General features: G+C 45.4%; 2 protein-coding genes across 2 annotated transcripts in view; one reads left to right on the forward strand and one right to left on the reverse strand.

Moving 5' to 3' along the window:
- The window catches only part of UTP20 (UTP20 small subunit processome component), a 65,417-nt gene extending 57,031 nt beyond the window's left edge, over positions 1-8,386 (forward strand). Inside the window, exons 55-62 of the mRNA XM_065044305.1 lie at positions 506-637; positions 2,098-2,230; positions 3,391-3,590; positions 3,927-3,998; positions 4,429-4,701; positions 5,356-5,482; positions 7,118-7,263; positions 8,065-8,386. Of these exons, the coding sequence (XP_064900377.1) occupies positions 506-637; positions 2,098-2,230; positions 3,391-3,590; positions 3,927-3,998; positions 4,429-4,701; positions 5,356-5,482; positions 7,118-7,263; positions 8,065-8,220 (1,239 nt within the window). The 3' untranslated portion in view covers positions 8,221-8,386. The remainder of the gene's footprint in view (positions 1-505; positions 638-2,097; positions 2,231-3,390; positions 3,591-3,926; positions 3,999-4,428; positions 4,702-5,355; positions 5,483-7,117; positions 7,264-8,064) is intronic.
- A 534-nt stretch (positions 8,387-8,920) lies between these two features.
- On the reverse strand, positions 8,921-15,182 carry ARL1 (ADP ribosylation factor like GTPase 1). The gene is made up of 6 exons (XM_065044337.1): positions 15,012-15,182; positions 12,656-12,793; positions 11,226-11,307; positions 10,136-10,247; positions 9,471-9,649; positions 8,921-9,309 (listed from the first exon to the last, which is right to left on the reverse strand). Exons 1-6 carry the CDS (start codon positions 15,013-15,015, stop codon positions 9,279-9,281), a joined length of 546 nt encoding a protein of 181 aa, XP_064900409.1. The 5' UTR covers positions 15,016-15,182; the 3' UTR covers positions 8,921-9,278.
- Positions 15,183-15,642: the final 460 nt, after the last annotated feature.

The following is a 15,642-nucleotide window of genomic DNA, read 5'->3' on the forward strand; positions in this document are numbered from 1 at the left end:
TTAGCTCATACTTGTTTCATTCTGTCACCAGCAGCTGCAAGGTGGCAAACCTAGTCTTATAGGTCTCCTGTTTTGATCTGGGTGCCTGGGTGTTTAGTTGTTCTACAGCTGCACTCGACTTCTGTCTCTTTACACTAGAGGAGCAGATGTTCTTCATCACTTCATCCTTTTCATCTCTAGTGTGTTGAGTTCCTGTTTATAGCTGTGAGATGTCTGTTGCGCTGTGAAGAATCAAAGAGTGCAGAGCAGCTCCCGGAGCATCACAGCTGTTAACTGGGCTGGAAAAGACCTTTTGGCATTCAGTTTTAGGGTGCGTTTCTGGGGATAACTTGTGCTGCCAGATGCTTTTGTCCCTAGCTGGTAGCAACTCCTTTTCTGAAAACCAGCCTGTCTTAAGATGCTGTTGCTATAGGCAAAAGTGAGGGTTGCTACAAGCTCCTGCAGATGGGAGCAGCAGATTTGATTATCAAGAAGTAACAAGGGGTGTTATTCGTTCTGTTGGCAGAGCTCACACAGGAGGTTGGCTGCCCAGGCATGTGGTTTGTTTGTTGAAGTGGAGGGAGTAATGTTTGAACGGCGGCTTGAAGCTGTCCTCACCTTGATTGAAAAAGAAATCAGCCCAGTGAAATTTGAACACGTAAGTAGTTTTTCCCGTGTGTGAGGCTTGGGGAAAGAGAATTAAGAGAATTAACAAAGTTGAAGAAGGGAGGAAGTGTAGGAGTTGTTTAACAGCTGGACCTACTGTCTGGGACCAAGGAAATGCATGAAATACACACATTTGTTCTGAAGGGAACCTCACCAATCTAGAACCATATTTTTTGTCTGTAAGCCCAAATTTGAGGCCGTGAGGGGGCAGAGGAACCTGGCCTGAACCTGCAGCCATACTGTGTAACCAGCAGATATATTGCTCCTTGCCCCAGCCTCCATCAAGATCTCTGTGGGTGGAAGGGGTTCTTGAGACAGCCCTTGAGTCTCAGGCATTTGTTTATTACCTGTGTGATTTGGTGAGTCGACAGCATGTGGCAGGATGTGTGTTAAGGTAGCTTTCCCTGCTTCTGGGCTTTCCTGCAGTGGCAGGAGAGGAGGGACTTCTGTTTTTTGTTCAAAGTGGAGCTATAAAAACCACCATCAGAAAGAATGGCAGGGTGCACAGGTGGGATGGGCTAGAATCTCTTTAGTTGGAAAACAGCCTGATGATCACACTGACAATGTCTATTTAACTGGGAAACATCTGCCAGCTGCAGAGATTTGTGCAAGCGTGGAAGCTCCGGAGTGCGTTGCTCATGACTGTCTGCTTTGTTCAGTGTTATCTGCAGCTTTCACTTTCAAAGGTGTTCCCTTCCTGTACTTCAGAACGCAGTTTTGTTTTATGGGATATCTTTTCAGTGCACATGATTGACTCAGAATAACAAGGCTGCCTCAGATTCTGTTTGCCATGTGGTAATCCCAAAGGGATCCCAGTCACTGCACCTGGGAGTGACCATATATGTTTCTAATGTGCAAGAGCAACATGCTGAACAAGAGAGAACAACCTCAGAGTGTGTAAATTGGCGAGAGATGAAAATAAAATACCTGCAGTGAGGAGAAATTCAGTGTAATCACCACGTGTGCTGTGACATGTAGGTGAAGCACTGACTAGTTGTACCAAACCACCTGGTGATTACAGGCAGGGTGAAGACCTGAAGGCAATTTAGTAAGACAGTGCACACAGTGTTATAACAACTTGGGGCTTCCCAGGGGACACAGGCAAATCTGCACTCATCTTGGCTCTAAGAATGAAAACCAAATCTGCACAAATACATGTCTAGACATAAATGATATATATTGTGTGTAATTTCTTGCATCTAGAAACCTAACAGTTTGTTATAGTAACATCTGTATAAAAAACAAGAAGAATGATTCTAATAGCAATCTCCTGCAGAGGTTGAGTCTCCAGAGGAAATGCTTTAGTGGAGTTGCTTCGTGTTTGTCTGGTTTGGGAACTGGGTACTAGTCAATCTTCTGTTCCTTTGCAGGGTTGATCTCAAATTTATCTAGTAGTGTAAACAAGCTCTGTTTTCAGGTTCTCATGAGCATCTTTCTTGCTGCTTTTATTAGATAACTGAAGAGGAGGAAGAGAAGGCTGCAGACAGGCTGCTATTCAGCTTTCTTGTGCTGGTAAAAAAGCTAATCACGGAGTGCAACTTCATTCAGTTGACCAAGAACAGTGCTGTTGTGAGCAATATCTGGGGTAGGTATCAAGAATTATTACAAATGTGTTGCAAGGAAGATTCTTTGTGTGCTACGTGCTTTTTCACACCCTACTATATACAACTGAACTTCGTTGTACAAGGTTTGCATGCTGCAAGATGCTAATACATAGCAGGTACTGGGCAGTGAAAGAGAAGATGTTAATGGAAAGAGTTATGTGGTTGATGAAAACAAGACACCCTCTGTCTCAATTGCTGGGAAGTATTTTCTATTATCCCAAGAGCAAATAGTTGCAAACTATTGCGTGTTCTACCATAATTACATCCTCTTGGATGAAATTGTTTGGTTCTCTTGGGAAGATGAGATTTTCTTGATGAGATCATACAGACCAGCCAGCAAGTGATGACACATGGTAATAGCTCTGTAAATACTCTGCATCTGCCAGAATGTTCAGGCCTGGGGGTTATTTGATTCAAGCAGTTTCCCTGTGAGAGAGACCATACAATGTTGGGCTGGCTTATTGGCATTTTCTTGCTTTGTTTTTAATTGCCTCATTTGCTGCTATCAGAAGGCCTGGTTCTGGCTAGTTACTGTCTATAAAGAGTTCTACCTGCCAGGTGCCTTCAGTGAGACAGGAGATAACCCTTGTAAAGCCTGGGTTGCTTGGTCATGTGCAATTTGGACAGAGGTGGGGCAAGAGGTTATTCAACCCAGGGGTTGAATCTGACCATCTGCAGCAGGACCAGCTCACCTGTGTCTCACAGCAGCCAGTTCCCAGATATCACGGGCAGATGAGCTGTGGCACTGAGTCCCTGAGGGGACCACAGTTACTGCAGAAACATGGCATGTCAGCCAGGATCAGAGCAAGTGACTTTTTTACTGTGCCCACTTTTCTTGCCCAGTCGCCATCACTTTCCAGCAGTGACCTCGTCTTTGGATGTTTGGAAGTGCTGTGGGTGCATTCAAGGATGCCTTGTCACAATGGGGATATTTGGCTGCGTGTAGCTTTTTGCAGCCCTCTGCTTTGGCTGGATAAGAGTTGCTAGGAAGTCTTTGGTTATGTTCTGAGCGGATGAGCACGGTTTCTTTCCTTCACGTTTTTATTGTAGCATGTGCTGTGATAATTCTTCGAGGTACCTGGTTCTTTTTCTGCTCTCACTGGACCAGCTCCTGTACTGAAAGAGGTTTTCTTTCCCCTAGGTCATGTCCAGTCTCACCTGTGGTATCCTCACAGCTGGGTATGGCTGACAGCTGCTGAGATCTTTGGCCTGTTGTTTGCATCTAACAAGCCAGAAGATCTTGTCGACAAGTGGAGGAAAAGAAAGGCTGGGAAGAGGAGAAAGTCATCAGCAGAGCTCTCTGCATCCACAGTCTTCTTGACTGCTGAACTGGACAAAAAGGTAATGATGTCTGTGCTATTCCTTCCCTGGCTGGGACATAAAAGTAGTATTATAGTTTGGCATGCACATTTCTCTTTTAGTTGCTCGTCTGCTGCCTAATCCTGATCATTTGAGTGTTTGAGGCAGTGTCTCTGCTACTGGGAGGGGGTTTCTCTGGGGTCTTATTCTCAGCAGCACAAAGATTCCCCTCTAGTCTGGAAGATGCAGGGAGAAGTTTTGCTGAGCCAATACCTTGGCCTTCCTGGGAAGCTTAGGTGTCTGCAAAACACTGCTTTGAGTTTCTGCTATTGACTTCTTTTCATGGAGTGTTTTCCTTCTCTTTTTTCCTCTCACCAGATGAAGGAACTTGCGTTTGCTTTCTGCCATCAGCTGCAGTCCAAGTTCCTGGACGTGTCTCTGGGAGAGCAGGTAAGAGCAGGAGCAGGTCTGGGGCTACAGGAGGGCCCAGAGCAGGCTCTGGCCCATAGCAGGATGTTACGTCCCTGTCAGGACAGTGACGCTGCTGGTGGCTCAGGGCAAACACACAGTGCAGTGCCACCTGCCCTGTGCTGAGAGCATCTGAGCAGGCGGGTGTCTCAGAGCAGCCCTGCCTCAGGAACTGCTGGGGCCCAAAAGGCACAGCAGCTCATGGGGAAAGATGCTCCCAAACTGCAGGAAGATATTGAGGTGGGCCTTTGTGTTAGGAGCAACATGCTCTGTCTCGTGGCTCACATGGCAGTGGGTAAAGCCATTACAGACTCCTAGGTTAGCACGTTCCTCTTTCAGATCTAGTCTTGGCTCTTACATGCCCCGGTGCTGACAACCCTCAGTGACTGACTACCCTATTTTCACACTTCAGGTTATAAAGAATTTGCTTTTTGTGGCCAAAGTTGTTTACTTGTTAGCCCCTGCCTCAGAAGAAAGTAAAGAGGCTGAAGGAAAACTCAGCTGTGAAGGGGAAGAGCAGGAGACCTCAGAAGTTGAGGAAGAGAAAGACATTTCTGCTCAAGGAGAGGGAGGAAGAGAAGACACAGAAGAGAAAGGCCAGCCAGCTACATTGCTGTGGTTAATGAAGAAGCTCTCTCTCATGGCAAAGCGAGAAGCAGCGTATTCCCCTAAGGTCCCTCTGAAGGTAAGAAGAGGGTTAGACCAGCTGCTTTTGATCTGGTGAGCGCTTGCACAGTACAGTGTTGCTCTGGCCCTTTGCTTCCAGGGGACTGGCTGCAGAGAGTGCTGAAATGAGGGTTAGTTGGTGCCAAAGAGGATTCTCAGGAAAGGCTTGTGCCAGTCTGCTTCTCCTTGCTGATGCTTCCAGCCCTCGTGTGTGGCTGTGGGAGGGCCAAAGGCACCACACTGAAGGGGACAGCCCTGCCTTTGAATGCCCAGGTTGGGGGAATAGCAGCCTGGAGTTACTTGCTAGGAAAAGGGGAGGATGTGGGAAACCATCAGGAAAAGCACTGTGGTTCTCTGTGATGCAGAGTTAGAGAGGCTGAGCTTCACCTGCCTCAGTACAGGACAGTGAGAACAAGGCTGTTGTTCAAAGCGGTAACAGCTGCCAACCCAGTGAAGTCACAGCTCACGGGTTTACAGATCCCTTGGGGTTGTGTCTCATCTAACGGCTGTACTTGGCTGCAGTAAGAGCTTGTAACAGCAGTGAGTTTCTGACTTGGGTGCCTGAAACAACACCTTGTACAGAGAACAGTGGTGCACAGCCCTCTTGTAGCAGTTCAGTTAGGCAGTTTCCTTCCAGCCTTCCTTACTTCATGTCCCACATGCTCATTTTCAGAGAAGCTGCATCTTTAAGTTCCTGGGAGCAATCTCGGTGGATCTGGGGAAAGACAGGATCAAGCCCTACCTCCCGACGATTCTCACCCCTCTGTACAGGGAGCTGAACAGCACCTACGCAGAGCAAGGTAAGTGATTCCTCTCACGAAGACTAACGGGGAGTGTCAAAGCTCTGCCTCGGCACAAACACCGCCTGTCATTCCTCTTGTCTGTTGAGACGCAGATGCCATAATTGGTGAATCTCACCTACTTGCAGTTTAACTAAAATACCAGGGAAGGGGGAGTGTGTTTGACAGCTGGCATACAAATCTATATGTTGAAAAGGAAAAAGACTGGACTAAAGTTAGGCAGGGTCCTACGTGCGAGTGGATAAAGCTCAAGTGTGTGATGTAGTGGAAAAAGTGTAGTAATCAAGGGTGGACTCCTGGCAAGACTCAGGGAGCCCTTGCCAAGGAGAGGAACAGAGTGTGGGTGTTAAGGGAGCTGGAACAGGGCTGTTTGTAAGTGTTGCTAAGCCTTAGGGGCATGAAGATCCCTGCCCTATGGTTAAAAGCATGTTCCAGTTTTAATGTAAAACGGTGCATTTTATAGCAGCTCGTGTTACTGTAGAGCAAGGGGCTGTACGAGTTGGAACTGCCAGTTTGGTGGTGGTTGTTTGATGTTTTCCCCAAGCTGCTCCTTTTGAAATAGAGAAAATGACCATTAGTGCGTGGCATGTGTGCAGTGACTGAAAGAGGGGAACCTGTGCAAGTGGATGTGCACCCACTGAACTGTGCACAGAACTTCTCCCATCCTCCTGAGCGAGTGCAGGTCACTCTGTCCTGCTAGATCCTAAATGAGCAATGCCACTTGTTTCTCCCTGGAGATCTTTGTTTAAAAGGACAGAAAACAACTGAAAAACCTCGGAGGAGGCAGTAACAGTGTTGTAGGTAAGGAACAGCTGCCTTGGCTACCAGTTCAGGTTCTTTTCGCTAAGTAAGTAAGAGATTTGGAAAAGATGCAGTAGAGATTGACAGTATTGTGAGTGGATAAAGATCGACTTTTTGCTTTCTCTGCCAGCACAAGAACCAGGGGCCTTCTAATGATTTTTCAGAATAACTGCAGAGATGGTTTTTCACCTGATAGGGGGTGTAGACCCAGGGAACTTGTCATTGAAGGGTGTTGTGCAGGCAAGCAGCTTCCACAACCTTCTCTGGAGGCTGTTGAAGGAATTGGAAGAAGGATCTGTCGGAAAAACGGGGGAAGCATTTGTCCTGCGCTCAGTTTTCCCTCAGCATCTCTTTGTAAGCCTTTTTTTCCCACCAGTATCTTTTGGCTTTTTTTCAGTGATTGTAGTTGTAACTAACATTGTAACTAACTAGTGGTGCTAACCATTAAGCCAGGCCTTATTGTACCTACTGGACAGAGATGCTGACTGACAAGGCTGAAATCATCTCTTATTTCCGACAAAGCCTATTCCAAAAGAGCCCTGGTGGCTCTATACAGTGAGCCACTTTTAATAACTGTTATCCTTTGGAAAAAAAAAATTGCTTCTCAGAAGCTCTTTTTTTGTTTACCTGTGTGAAGCACCACTTGTGGTTCTCTGGGAAAGCTGGTAAAGATCCAACAGATTTCATAAGCACTGTTGCTCTGGTCTCTACAGTATATTAAGCAAGATGAATCAATACAGTTGTCTTTACTAAAGAAAGATAAATCCCTACTGGGCTCTCAGCTTTCATTCCGTATGCTGAAAAGACTAAGCAAGTTAATTTTTGTTTTATTAGATCCAACACTGAAGAACCTTTCCCAAGAAATCATAGAACTGCTCAAGAAGTTAGTTGGACTGGAGGCTTTTTCGCTTGCCTTCTCTGCTGTGCAGAAACAGGCCAACCAGAAAAGAGTGATGAGGAAAAAGCAGAGGGCTCTGCAGGTAAGATTCTCTTTTCTCTTCTGGGAAAAAGAAATAGGGTTTCTCTAAAGGCCAGAGAGCTGAGCAGGAAGGTGAGTTTGGGGAAGAACATCATCCTGAATTGGGAGTGTTCCATTATCATTTCTGAACCTCTAAGATCAGACTCTTGGGAGGTTTTGTCTGAGCGATGCTTTCCTGCTTCTGGAGAGCGTGGTAAAGCCAGGCAGAGCAGCCAGAAAGAACCCAGCTTTCATGAGCCTAAGCAAACCCATGTGTTGTCTTACCAGCCACCAGTTTCTTAGAATGCACATGATGCTGGAGCAAGTTCAGAGAGGGCAGCAAAGCTGGTGAGGGGCCTGGAGCACAAGTCTGATGAGGAGCAGCTGAGGGAACTGGGGCTGTTTATCCTGGAGAAAAGAAGGCTGAGGGGAGACCTTATTGCTGGCTGCAGCACCTGAAAGGAGGTTGCAGCATGGAGGGTGTTGGTCTTTTCTCTAAAGGAGCACATGAAACAGCCTCAAGTATCACCAGGGGAGGTTTAGATTGGCTATTAGGAAAAATCTCTTCACTCAGAGAGCTGTGAAGCGCTGGAACAGGCTGCCCAGGGAAGTGGTTGAGTCACCATCTCTGGAGGTGTTCAGAAGACGTGTACACATGGCTCTTAGGGACATGGTTGAGTGGTGGACTTGGCAGTGTTAACGGTTGGTCTTGATAACCTTAAAGATCTTTTCCAACCCAAACAATTCTATGGTTGTGTGATTCTCTGGTGTTTACAGGGACAGCTGTTGGTTGTAACTAAACAAATGTATTGTTTTTCACTAGACTGTGGCAAACCCTGACATCGCTGCAAGGAGGAAGCTGAAGAGGCATAAGAATAAAGCAGAAACCAGGAAGAGAAAAATAGAATTCTTGCGCCCTGCATACAAGGCCAAGAGACCTCGAAGTCATGCACTGAAAGATTTAGCAATGGTGGAATGAAAAGGCTTTTCCTTCCTGGAGGATTAATTTATAAAAAGTAATTTCAAGCTAAAGAACTAATTACTGTTTTAAAAAAAACCCACATATTTTAATTGTATTTATTAGTATTTTTAATGTCCTTTTTTCATCTAGGATCTTAAATAAAAGCTTTTCATTTTTTTTCCAAGCCTGCGTATTTACCAGAGCATGTACAGTTAAATGGACAATGCCTGATCTATTTTTTAGTAAATTTTACTTCTTTTTTAATGATGGGTTATATGGTGACTGCATTCACGCCTGTGAGGCTGGTTGTTGGAGAGAAAACAATCAGCCTCCTGACTTTCGTGTGTCTTTCAGCTTCTACAGCTACACTGAGCAACATAACTGTCCTTTCTGGCTGAGCTGAGCGTAGGAATAACACCCCGGCAAGGTGGAAGTTAATTCAAATTACAGCCCTGGCCCACTAGGGTGGGAGGTGGCTATTTAAGACGTTTATTTTCCTTTCAGAAAACCAAAGCTACATTACCAGCTAGAGGTAGGATACTTGTCTCTGTTGTACCTCATTTTAACAGCATATCTATACTGAGGATTCTTAAGTATAACAACATCAATCTAAGGAAACCTTTTTAAGTGTTCAGCTTTGTGGCTGTTAGAACCAGCAGGAGTTGGACTTGTTTCTGTGAGCAGGCAGCCTCCAGCAAGCAACACCTAGGAATACAGCTGACAGTTCCAGATTTTATTAGTGTTTTAATTGCACAAATATAGTAGCCACTCAAAACCATCAAGGGTGCATGGAAGGGGCACAGGGAGGAACAAAACAAAAAAAAAGCCCACTTTCCTGGCCAGTAAGACTTTCATACAAATTAACATAAGTACATCTTTTAAACAGAAATAAAGAAATGGAATATTATAATGTACACAGACATTCACGTGGTTCAGTTTCACAATTCAAGGGAGGCGTCCACATTGCAGGAGTCAAATCTGTCCTATTTACAAGTATTTGTGGCTTGAAAACACTTGCCTGCAGAAAGGGGGATGTTGGATATCGCTGAAACTTCTTTGCAGTGGCCACCTTTGTATCACTGCCTGCTCTTCAGGGCCTCCACCAACCTAGGAAAAAGAGTGAAGTCAGCTTAGTGAAAAGTCATTTCAATTATATTGAGACTTGAGAAGAAAAAGGAACTTTTGTCTTTTATCACACAAGACTTTTCACAGATCCAACCTTCAAAAAAAAACCCAATATAAATACAGTATTCTAATTAGAGTGTTACCATTCCATTGCTTCATCAAGTCCTGTGCCTTTAGTTGCGGATGTTTTGAATATCTGCCATTTTCGGTCCTTCAAAGCTGGTAAGCCAAGTGCGTTTGCCATTTCTGTGGGAGTCATGGCCTGTTCCATGTCCTGCTTATTTGCAAACACCACCAAAATGGCTTTCTTCAACTCTTCTTCCTAAAAAAAAAAAAGGGGGGGGGGGGGAAATCATGCAGGTTGTTGCAGAGAATGTCACTGATAAGCTGAGAAAACCAAACCAATAGAATGAAAAGGAACTTCAGCAGCTCTCATACTGATTTTCAGTATGTTCTTCAGCTTTAAAACATGGTAGGATACTAATTACTGTGAATCCTTCAGGGCCTGATTTTGCCACCACTGAAGTACTGAGCAGCCACCCCTGCTGACAGATAAATTTTCAAATGACCTAAAGGCTGCGTGTAACTCACCTCCTGCCCAGACAACGCTGCACAACACTGAAATATTGGCAGCGTATTTAGTGCTTTTCGGTCAGGAGCATTGCAGAGTCCTCTTCTGAAAGCTGAAGTTCCACAAGTGGAGCTCCATCTGATTCACTGAATCAAATTTCACATTAACTCAAAAAAAAAAAGTTTTAATTTCTCAATTTCCATTCTACTGATACCATTATCATCCTTGTTTTCTTACCTCTAACATAGCAACGAGCTCTGATTTTGAGGTCCCAATCCTGTCTCGATCGCAGCTGTCCACTACATAAATGACTGCATCTGTATTTGAATAGTAACACCGCCAATAGGGCCTGCAGAAGAAAGAGAAGTTTCAGTCATATAATTTGCAATTCTAGCTGTCTTTTCTAACTAGATAATGAAACCCACATTACCCAGAGGAAGCAAAAACTGTCGCTGGGGTGAAAAGCCCCAGGAAGCAAGTAGAAGACAGATACCTTCAAGAGGCTACAAAAAGGAACAGACAGTACAAATACTCTCAATAGCAGAAAAGAAAATAATCAGCTTGAAAACAAGGAAAGGACAGAAGTGCTGGGGACAGATTTATTTGGCAATCAGCCTGCACGACATCAGGGGTCCATAACTGAGCGAGAGAGGAGCAAAGCAAGTTTAAACACACAAGCTTCTGCCGTAGGTAATCACTGTGGTCACCAAAGAAGGACAAACACACAAATCGTAAATGACTAATTCATATAGGCAAGTAATTACCAAGGATCAAAACAAACCACCTTTTTCACAATTATCTTACTGAAACTAAAATGGGAAGGATCCTGCATCTTACTAACTGCACCATACTTAATAACTAACTACACTGCACCTTACTACCTACCCTTTCAAAAAGGAATCACAAAAACATCATTCAGGGGTACTGAAGAGATCACTACAAAACTTGTAAAGCTTGCTAAAAGAAAAATTATTATACCTAAATTCAACTTCCTAGCTTTACATCCTTAAGAGTACTTAAATATTTTGGGGATTTACGTCACTCACTTCCCTTTCTCAGAATGCTACACAACCACCTACTACACAAGTAAACCTGTTTTTCAAAGCAAAACTATATACTGGTATAAAATAACATTCACTTTTTCCAATCTGTAGTCCAAACCAGGTTTTACTAACTGAATTCTGTCATATGAAAGTGCTCTCCTGATGATGGGCTGGTTTTAAAACTAAAGCAGTTTTCAGAACTGCCAGCTATGAGACTGCCAAGAACTTATTAGCACTTTTTAGAGAAATGTAATTATATATTTTGATTTCAAGAGATCTATTACCTTATGCTTGTCTGTCCTCCCAAGTCCCAAACTTGAAACTTCAGATTCTTGTATGTCACTGTCTCAACATTGAAGCCAATGGCTGAAACAAAGTTGAACAACTTGACTGTTGGTGAGTTTTCTTTATTTTTCTGAAGAACATTATAGCGCTTAGTTTAACATTTTCAGGTCTGAAAATTCTCAGTGGCTACATAATGAAGCTCATGCCCTTTGTGAAGTTGCCCCAACAAACATTTACAGCTCAAAATAATGTGGCGATTTTTTTCTTTGAACAATAAAAACACACTGTAAACACATTGCAGAGATTTATAACAAATGCCAAGGTTGTTAAAAACAGAAGCACGTCTTAAAATCACCAAAAGAAACAGAACAAGGGCTAAAAGAATGGCCTCTTTTGATAACCTAGTACACAAGTGACAGCCATAAGACACTAAGGAACATGTCCTTTGTGTCCACACCTGGTCTGCGCTCTCACAGAGCATAGCAGAACCAACTTCTGAGCAGAAGACTTGACACTGTGGCACCTGGAAGATGGCCATAGGGTTACAGCGAAACACAACCCTGGGAAGTGAGGGATGGATGAAGGCTGCCTAAAAATGATGGAGGATTGCTTATTTCAATAAGCAAAATGCCAGGGCAAAAGGCTTGTGGCACAGGGAACTGCTGCCTTCTAAAAGGTAAAAAAGACCTGACCAAATCAGGTTATCGTGGCCATTCAGGAGGAACCCAAGAGACACAACAGCCAAGTGTCCCATGTCCTTTGTGTCACACAGAGCAATCCAAGCCAGACCACTGCTGCACACCCTTTTAGGTGTTTGTAATAGGCAGGTACAGCTGCACTAATGCTAATACAATTGGTGAAATCAGTTACATTTTTTTAAGTATCATCTACTCCCATGAGACCTCCCACGGAGTTTTGCTACACTTTCAACATAAAGTTAAACCATCTGATTTCTTCTTCTCTGTGTTAAAACAGAAGTGTTTATATAACAAACTGAAGACCCTGCTCAAAAAAAAATTTAAAAGGTACAATTCACTGACACCATCCTATTTACTTTGTTTTTGTACAATAATAACGATCTCTAGAATTCACATTATAGCTACTTTTGGAAACTAAATACTTACATAGTCAACAGTTACCATTTACTGAACGTTTATCTATCAAGAAAATCCTTCCAAATCATGGTAACAAGCTTAAGGTCAAATACTTTTTGCATTCAGCAGAGCAGCATAAAATATTCCTTTATGCAGTACTTGTATAGCACACTGTAATACTGTTCTCCAAGGAAGTTCTTAAACAGAACAGTGCAAAGTTCCTACAACATAAGGTACTTTTGTCTAAGAAGGAAGCATGTGGCAAGTTCAGCTAAAGTTTATGTGTCAGAGTTGCCGGCAAATCAACTATTTTCACTAAGGGACTGATCACTTACTTGGAATGGTGGTAACAACTTCTCCAACTTGCAGCCTGTAGAGAATGGTTGTTTTTCCTGCTCCATCCAGCCCCAGGATAAGAATCCTCATCTCTCGAGTTCCAAACAAACTGGAAAAGATGGTGGAGAAAAAGCCCCCTGCAAAAAAACAGAACAGAAAGGCGTTTCAGTGCCAGCTGGCAATACGGAAAGGCAGACAGATCAACCTCATCTCTTACTGAGCAACAAGATGTTTCTTCTCTCCAGTGAAAACAGACAAGTTCAGGTTGTCACCCAGACATCTGTGTGCTGAACCGCATTGTATTTTCATGGTTTTATGCTGGTATTTTATGGTAGCTCAGTCCAACCAAATCACGTTGCTGCAGCATCAAGCTTCCTCATTGTGGTTAGGATTTTTTTTTTCCTTTTCTCTCATTTTCCAAAATCTAAGCCAACTTCTTTTTTGTTTGTGATTGGACTATCTTTTCGACAAGAGACTATACAAGGGCACACTGAAGCCTGAAATAACTCTTTCTGATGTTTATGATCTCCCTCCCACAGGACCACCCACTTATTTTTTACTTAAAATGAAGTATAAATCAGTAGGTGCGTGTTAAATCACAGTCCATTACAGACTATGAAGCTGCACTTCGGTAAGTACGTTAATGCTACAGAGAAGTCTAGGAGCCCATTTCAAATGCCCTTTTGAAAAACAAACAAAAAAAGTGCCTTGCCACAACATCTCATTTATTCTATAAATGTGTGCAAGAGTAGTTGTGGCCAGACTAATAACTGATTTGTGCCTATTAGGTGTTTGAGTGTAGAAAGAATACCAATGTTCTAAGCCAGTAACAATCACATTTTTCCAATTATTTTTTATAACAAATACATCTAATGATAATTTTGTAAATCTAACTAATCCTTGTAAAAACCAAACAAGCTAGAATCACATTTGATAAATATACCAGTAAAGAGGCAAATGCAGAGAAGATCTGCAACCAAAATCTTACTGAAAGGGATTCCGATAAAAATTACTCCCTGTGTTTGCCTTTCTCAGCATCTGTGATGCCTCTCCAGGGAAAGGAGGAAGCAATGAGCTCCGAAGGAATTCAAACTGATAACAGGTTTTACACATCTTCTAAGCCCATCCCATCACAGAAGCCACACACACTACAGACCCAAAAACAAAGAGAAGGTAAAAGGGACCATCTGTTGCCAGTTTGCATAGTGCTGTTTACTGTGACACTGGCAAATAACCTTGACAGAACTCAGCTGCAAAAGGTATTTAAATATAAGCACTTCAAGAAGAAGGCTGCTGTGTGATCCATGGAGCTCTAAGAGACAGTAACTCTTTCCTGTCAGTCAGTTACTAACAGACACCTCTCATTCCCTCTCTCTATGTCCTGCTATGTTTTTCCCACACTAAAGCCCTGCTCAAATATCATCTGTTATAGGACAGGTTTGTGTTGATCACTTAACTCCCAGATACTTCTTAGTATTCCCTGTGCTTTATTTACTATTCTCCATCACAGAATCACAGAATGTCAGAGACTGGAGGGGACACTGAAAGACCATCCAGTCCAATCTCCCTGCTGGAGCAGGAACACCCAGATGAGGTTACACAGGCGGGTTTGAATGTCTCCAGAGAAGGAGACTCCACAACCCCCCTGGGCAGCCTGTTCCAGTGCTCTGTCACCCTCACTGAGAAGAAGTTTCTTCTCAAATTTAAATGCAACTTCCTGTGTTCCAGTTTATACTCACTGCCCCTTTTATTATCATTGGTTGTCACCGAGAAGAGCCTGGCTCCATCCTTGTGAAACTCACCCTTTATATATTTATAAACATTAATTATAAACATAGATATTATTTATAAACATAACCTTCTCTTCCAATTAATTCCTTTCTAGCACCCAGTTACGCCCCTGCCTAATCCAGCCCGGTCTCGGGAGCTCGCCGCGGCCCCTGAGCACACGCCGGCTCCCGCTGCGCTGCTCATACGATTCGCCATCGCACGGGGGTAACGAACCGCTGCAAACGCTGCTCCTGCCCCAGGACCGCCCAGCGCCGGGAACCCGCCCGCCGAGACGGACCGAGCTCGGAGCTCCGGCTGAGGGCGGGCGGGCAGCGGCCGGGCCCGGCGCTCACCTCTCCCCGCCGCCCGGCTGAGCTGGCGCTCAGGCCGCGGCCGCTCCCCTCATCCCGCCTCGCACAGCACCGACCCGCTTGGCTGCCCCGTTGGCGCCACTCCCGCCCGCCCCATGTTTCCCTCCCCCGTCTCAACGGGCCCCGCGCCAGCCCCGTTGCCCCCCTCACGCCGCCGCGGTGCCGGTGCCCGTGCCCGGCGCTGAGGCCGCCGGGGCCGCCGCCCGCTCCTCACCCATGTCGAGCCGCTACGCCGCGCCGCGGCCACACCGCCCGGCCCCGGTCCGCTTCGCTGGCCCCGCCGAGGCGCCGCCGCCCGCAGGCTCCACGTCGAACGCCGCGGCGAGTAAACGAGGCGCTTCCTCCCCCGCCCCCTCCGCGGCCTCGCCGTTTCGACACGGAGCAGGGTCAGCGCGCTCCCGCCCGTCCGCCCTCGGCGGGGCCGAGCGCGGGGCTTCCCCTGCCCCGCCCTGTGCGGACACACCCGGCGGGAACCAGAAAGGGAGGAAGGAGTTAAAAAAATAGGAAAACAGGATGGGGCGCAAAAGTGGCGAATCTGCGGCGCCGGAAGCGCGGGGCTGCGGGGAGGTGCGGTGATCGGCTCGGCGCGTGCCTGGGGCAGGGGCGGTGCTTCCTGCCTCGCGCCCCCGCCCCGGGGCTTTCGCTTTTTTCTGTCCCGGAGCTCTGCCCCGGTGAGACCGGACCTGAGTGTTGAATGTGTCCGGTTCTGGGACCCCCCGTTCGAGGACAGGGAACCGCTGGAGAGAGGCCAGCGCAGGGCAACGAAGATGATGGAGTGGAGCATCTCCCATATGAGGAAAGGCTGAGGGAGCTGGGGCTCTTTAGCTTGGAGGAGACTGAGGGGT

Source organism: Columba livia, chromosome 1 (genome assembly GCF_036013475.1).
Source record: "Columba livia isolate bColLiv1 breed racing homer chromosome 1, bColLiv1.pat.W.v2, whole genome shotgun sequence".
NCBI classification, from domain to species: Eukaryota; Metazoa; Chordata; class Aves; order Columbiformes; family Columbidae; genus Columba; species Columba livia.